Source organism: Eriocheir sinensis, chromosome 4, assembly GCF_024679095.1.
Source record: "Eriocheir sinensis breed Jianghai 21 chromosome 4, ASM2467909v1, whole genome shotgun sequence".
NCBI lineage: Eukaryota > Metazoa > Arthropoda > Malacostraca > Decapoda > Varunidae > Eriocheir > Eriocheir sinensis.
In genome coordinates, this window is record NC_066512.1 from 26,951,328 (window position 1) to 26,957,967 (window position 6,640).

General features: G+C 42.7%; 1 protein-coding gene across 2 annotated transcripts in view; it reads left to right on the forward strand.

The window, feature by feature from the left end:
• LOC126981405 (GATOR complex protein WDR59-like) overlaps positions 1-5,386 on the forward strand; it is a 29,115-nt gene extending 23,729 nt beyond the window's left edge. Inside the window, exons 20-25 of one of the 2 annotated variants that reach the window (XM_050832441.1) lie at positions 478-507; positions 3,381-3,457; positions 3,619-3,720; positions 3,999-4,095; positions 4,303-4,456; positions 5,111-5,386. In XM_050832441.1, coding sequence (XP_050688398.1) covers positions 478-507; positions 3,381-3,457; positions 3,619-3,720; positions 3,999-4,095; positions 4,303-4,456; positions 5,111-5,247 — 597 coding nt within the window. In that variant the 3' untranslated portion in view covers positions 5,248-5,386. The remainder of the gene's footprint in view (positions 1-477; positions 508-3,380; positions 3,458-3,618; positions 3,721-3,998; positions 4,096-4,302; positions 4,457-5,110) is intronic. The other variant, XM_050832451.1, reaches the window with a different exon arrangement.
• The last annotated feature ends 1,254 nt before the right edge of the window (positions 5,387-6,640 follow it).

Sequence of the window (6,640 nt, forward strand, 5' to 3'; positions counted from 1 at the left end):
TGGCGGCTGCAGAGGAAGCGAGGTGTTGAGAGTGTGTGGTAAGGTGCGGGGCTAGGCTAACCCCGCAGCCACCACTACCCCATCGGCCAGTTTTACGTGGAAATTCTATAGAGGCGATCGCTGCCATTGGTAACGATCAAAACAAACAAAACGACTGTGAAAGCGGCCCCTAGTCTCTCTGGATGTCTTGTTGTTCGTATTGTTACATGTTTTAAGTTTAAGTATTCTTTTTCAATGTTTGAGTACGATTTCTCTTAGTTTCAATAAGCATAACTCAGTAGTCAGAGGATTCTAAATGCACCTCTGAAAGGAATATGTTGTATCACAGCTCATTTTACCCTCAGCCTCACTCTTACATGATTCAAACAATATTCTTCACCTCAGGTTTCTAGTAGAGAGAGAAACACATGGTAGTGGGTCATGTCATGTGTCTTGTATTTGGTCACTGGAATTTACCTCTCTGAATCTTTCTTTTAGCACCTCTTGCTGGACCGTTTTTGGCGTAAGGTATGTTGCTGCATGCTTCCCTAATGACCTGATGCCCCGTGACTAACTGTAGCTAACGTTCTCCCTGTTATACTAGTCTGGGTGGACCCTTGACCTGTGTGCCAGTAAAGGTGTGCCACTTACCACTCTGGAATACAGTATGTGTCCTCTTCTGTCTCTCCATCTGTGTTGTGGAGATGCCTCTTGAGTGAGGATCGTCTCTCGAGCTCCTTAATCTATGTATTGTTGATCTGTGTTGTGTGTTTTCATCCCTGTGGAGGTCGAGTTGGGGGTGTTCCTTGAGGGTCTTTGTTTGTCTGATTACGAGGCTGTCCCATATGTTTAGTGTAGAAGTGGTGACCAAACCAATTAAGCCAGTACTATGTTTTTTGCAGCATCTGGTGGCTGAATTCTTGCTGCATAGTGTGGCGAAGCAAGTCAAGGAAAAAGTGACCTTAAATTGTATGCTTCGGACACCTATTATTATGTGGTTTTTCTTTCGGACTCGACTGGCGATGGGTGTGAAGAGTCTGATGGTCGCTTTAAAACACAATTTGCTCAAAACTATAAAAACAGCAGGTTGCCCCTTTTGCACTATATGCCCCTAATATTCTGTGGGCATCTTCGATCCCAGTCATGTGTCTATTTTTGCTTCGTGTGACTAATTATGTGCCGTCACAGTACACCGAGAGAGAGGCTGGGGTGGCTCAGCAGTGACTCATAGTGGACAATGGGAGCCACTGGTGTGTTCATGTGTGTGTGTGAGAAAAAGAAAAACTGATGAAGAGCTTAGGATACGGAAGAATTGATAAAGTTATACCAAGATGTTTCGAAAATGAGTCCTTAGATAATATGTTTGTGTTTGTGTGTGTGTGTGTGTGTGTGTGTGTGTGTGTGTGTGTGTGTGTGTGTTTGTGTGTGAGAAAAAGAAAAACTGTTGAAGAGCTTAGGATACGGAAGAATTGATTAAGTTATACCAAGATGTTTTGAAAATGAGTCCCTAGATAATGTTTGTGTGTTTGTGTGTATGTGAAAAAGAAACACTGATGAAGAGCTTAGGATAAGGAAGAATTGATTAAGTTATACCAAGATGTTTTGAAAATGAGTCCCTAGATAATGTTTGTGTGTTTGTGTGTGTGTGTATGTGAAAAAGAAAAACTGATGAAGAGCTTAGGATACGGAAGAATTAATTAAGTTATACCAAGATGTTTCGAAAATGAGTCCCTAGATAATGTTTGTGTGTTTGTGTGTAAGAAAAAGAAAAACTGTTGAAGAGCTTAGGATACGGAAGAATTAATTAAGTTATACCGAGATGTTTTGAAAATGAGTCCCTAGATAATGTTTGTGTGTTTGTGTGTGTGTATGTGAAAATGAAAAACTGATGAAGAGCTTAGGATACGGAAGAATTGATAAAGTTATACCGAGATGTCCTGAAAAATGAGTAAATAATATGTTTGTGTGTTTGTGTGTGAGAAAAAGAAAAACTGATGAAGAGCTTAGGATACGGAAGAATTGATAAAGTTATACCGAGATGTCTTGAAAAATGAGTATATGTTTGTGTATGTGTAAGTGTGTGTGAGTGTGCATGTGTGTTTGTGGATACATGTGCATGAATGTACTGTACTCTTTTGTAAACGTGTGTGGCCCAAGTAATTACCTATCCTCCGAGCTCCAGCCAACCTTCACTCTAGCACCTGGGTAATACTTGGTGGTCTTTGGGGGTCACTGAAGCGTGAGTGTGTGGAGGCGATACATTTGGCCCGGTAGTGCCGTAATGCTTGGATTTATTAACCCTTTAGTTGTGTCCTTAGATTTTGGGCGGGTTTATGAAAGTTTCTCCGCTAATAACTAAAGTCGCTCCACATTTTTGAGGTCAGGGAGTGCAGTTCAGAGGCTTGAAGGTGCATAGTCGATTCCTGTATTCTTTTTTTAGTTGCACTTATTAATTAATTGAACAGGAAAGCAGTTTTATGTAGTTATCCTTTGCTATCTCTTAAAAGAACCTCAGTGAATGCATAGGTAGAGTTTTTAGCTTAGTTCCTACAGAAATATTACTACTTCCCATGTATTACTTGTTGCATAGAGCTGAGCAATCTTGAACCGGGACTGTCAGGTCACAACAACTGGTGGTGAACCTTCTGCTGTGACGGATGACTCTCTCGCCTGACCTGACGTGTCCTTGACTCAGCCTTGGGGCTCTGTTCTGTCTGCCACTGGAAGTTGTCTCCTTGACTCCTTCAAACCATTTCATATTTGTAGATGTAAGACAATCAGATGACTTACATTTTCACCACTGCCCTCTGATTTTGCATCTTGTCTTGATATGTATACATACTATTCCATGTATGTCTAGTATGTGGTTTGATCATAGATTGTGGGTTGGTATGGTTATGTGCGAGTACACAGACAGGCATTGTGGTACCAAGATATCCTTAGTTGGTTTAAGTGGCCAGACAGCATGCCATGTAATTTGTAACTTTGCAACTTGAAACTGTTTATGTTGGCAGAATCAGAATGTTTCCATCCTTGATAAGTGTTCCATTACTCTCTGGAAGCCAATACAGTGTGCATCATGCTTCGTGATCACAAAAGTTACCATTGCAGTATTGCTGCTGCTTTCCAAAGGTCTCATATAATATAAGTGACTTCCTGCTGTCTAGGAATACCAGTGTATCAAATGAAAAAGAATGGTAGTGAAGACTGGAGGACCACCAGTCTCTTATCACAGGGCTGCCTCCCTTGAGTCCAGCTCATCTCCTGGTGGAGTAGGAATGTCAGTGCAGGGAGAGAATTCCTTTTCTGCCAAATTGCCTTTGTATGGTCAAGTGTAGTGAGCTGTTGCCAGCTTAGTTCAAAGACCAAGAGTGAGTCTCAGAGCATGTGATACATTTCAGATGGGAGGCTCTCCATACAACACCATCCACGGCCTGAGCATAGAGGGCTGGGACACCTGCATGGTCAGGCACAACAGGTGAGGCTTGATGCTGGGAATCAGGTGTCAGTTGGAGACAGAAGATGTGTCTGTTGTTAATATGCTAAGATGATTTTTTATATTCCATGTCTAACAGAGATTAAAGGCTAGAGCAGGAAGAGAAAAAAGTTCTAGTACTTACTGAGGCCCTCATGTTGCAGGTCCAACTCTGAGGGGTCCTTATCGGAGGCAGCACGGCCATCCCAGGAGGTGGAGCACTCCACCTGGGAGGCCGTGGATCCCCTCAGCAAGAACTCCATGAAGTGAGTGGTGCATGGGAGGGACGGTGGGGAGAGAGACTGTGAATGACTCAGCGATATAAATGATTGCCCAAGCATGTCTGAAAGAAGCTCTTAAATTAGTACACATTCTTCTTTAATGTAAGCTGACGTTTGTTATTGAGTAGAGTTACAGAGAGCTTGGCTTGTACATATCACCATCAACATCCATTGTCTCCTCTGATCTATGTGTTGTATGACAGTTTCCTTTAACATTATTTAGTATGGTATGTATCATATCCTAAACATAATGCCTGCCTCAGGTTTCTGGACTGTGATCACAGCCAGCAGTTCGATGAGATGAAGCGGGCCTACGCCAACCTGCTGTACCGCTGGGGCCTCCTGGAGCAGCATGCCATGGTAGGTTGGCCAGCAGATCTTAGAGCGTCATGGTTAGGTTTGGAGGGGACTGTGCAAGTGATGACAGCATCCTTCTGTTAGGAGCTAACTTTGCAGAGTTCTATGAACTGTTTGAAGAAAGCATTAGTTGAACTTGACTAGAGAGTTAGGGAGAAGATTGCTTTGAACGCGTGTTGGTCCCTTCCTTTAATCCTGCTGTGTTTTCAGGTCCTCAAGTACATCCAGATGCAGCCGTCCGTCCACAAGGGCGTTGACTTCCAGATTGAATGTGTCCACTGCGGCCAGGCCACTAAGGGGCCACAGTGCCTCTACTGCCGCCGCTTCTCCTTCAATTGCTCCATCTGCCACGTGGCTGTCAAGGGTGAGGCGGCATGAACACAGTGTTGAGGGAACCTTGCCCTTGTCTCTGGTGCTTCACGCCCTGCAGGCTGGTGAAGCAGCGGGCAGGCCTGGAAAACTGCTGATGGGAGAAGATTGTATACATACCACCTCTATATAAAGCCCATTCATGCAAAACACTACGATGCACTGCAGTCACACTTGTAATCAGACAACTCATTAGACAAGGGAGGGATGGTGAGGGCAATGTAACTTAGGTGGAAAGGTCAGTTCTTGAGGAGAGATGAATGCTGATTCCTGAGATTGATTTGTCACTCACACTTGACATTTTAACTGCTCCCAAGTGGCTGGAGGACACATGACATCTTGCATTCAATCCTTGCCTCCATGTTTGTGACCTCAAGCAAATGGAGCACCAGAAGTCGTCCAGTCAAGGAAACAAGAAAAACATCATTATAAATAGTATATCTTCCCACACTCTTATAATAGGCTTGGGCTGACCACCTGAACCCCTAAAGAGGGCACAAAAATGCTTTGGGCCTGCAGAACAAGTAAACTGGGCAGTGTTATGAATGAAGATAACCATTTTCATATAACATCAGAAGCAAATACCAATTAAAACACAAACTGGCATGATAAGAGCAGAAAGTAATAAGAAACTTCTCCCCCACTGCAGGTGCCAGTAACTTCTGTGTGGTATGTGGCCATGGGGGTCACGCCTACCACATCCTGGACTGGTTCAGGGTCCACCCAAAGTGTCCGACAGGCTGTGGCTGTGACTGTCTTCAAGAGATGGAGCACCTCTTCCGGTGATGCTGCAAAGGTCTTGTCACTAATATTAGCTTTGTAAGTTTCATGTATTGCATCAGACCTAACACGCTGCCTCACTTCTGGCTGTGCTGTAGCTGGTTCAGAGGGCATTTAGAGAGAGAGAGAGAGAGAGAGAGAGAGAGAGAGAGAGAGAGAGAGAGAGAGAGAGAGAGAGAGAGAGAGAGAGAGAGAGAGAGAGAGAGAGAGAGAGAGAGAGAGAGAGAGAGAGAGAGAGAGAGAGAGAGAGAGAGAGAGAGAGAGAGAGAGAGAGAGTCCTTCTTTACCCGTCTTACGAGCTATATTTGAGAGAGAGAGAGAGAGAGAGAGAGAGAGAGAGAGAGAGAGAGAGAGAGAGAGAGAGAGAGAGAGAGAGAGAGAGAGATATAGAGAGAGAGAGAGATATAGAGAGAGAGATAGAGAGAGAGATAGAGATAGAGAGAGAGAATATGACATTCAATCTGTTTACTTTGTAACTCCAGTGTCAGTCCATTCATAGTCATAGTATTTCATAACCTTTGTACATAGTGATGACGTAAAAGACACCTGTATGGCCCGCCGACCTGTGGTGCTCCTGTCTGTGATAATACGGAATAAACGCTGCGAGGCTGGAGAGGTGATATGCTTGAGAACCTTATGATTAGAGTTAATGGAGAGGTGATATGCTTTAAGACCTTATGATTAGAGTTAATGGAGAGGTGATATGCTTGAGAACCTTATGATTAGAGTTAATGGAGAGGTGATATGCTTTAAGACCTTGTGATTAGAGTTAATGGAGAGGTGATATGCTTGAGAACCTTATGATTAGAGTTAATGGAGAGGTGATATGCTTTAAGACCTTATGATTAGAGTTAATGGAGAGGTGATATGCTTGAGAACCTTATGATTAGAGTTAATGGAGAGGTGATATGCTTTAAGACCTTATGATTAGAGTTAATGGAGAGGTGATATGCTTTAAGACCTTATGATTAGAGTTAATGGAGAGGTGATATGCTTTAAGACCTTATGATTAGAGTTAATGGAGAGGTGATATGCTTTAAGACCTTATGATTAGAGTTAATGGAGAGGTGATATGCTTGAGAACCTTATGATTAGAGTTAATGGAGAGGTGATATGCTTTAAGACCTTATGATTAGAGTTAAGGCTGATTAGGTTTATGGTTTTAGGTTTAAGGTTTAGGTTTAAGGTTAAGTTAAGGTTTAGGTTTTAGGTTTAGGGTGTAGGTTTTAGGCTTAGGTTAAGGTTTATGGTTAAGGTTTAAGGTTTATGGTTATGGTTTAGGTTTAAGGTTTATGGTTATGGTTTAGGTTTTAGATTTAGGTCAAGGTTTAGGTTTAGGTTTAAGGTTTATGGTTTAAGTTTAAGGTTTATGGTTTAAGTTTAAAGTTTAGGGTTTTAG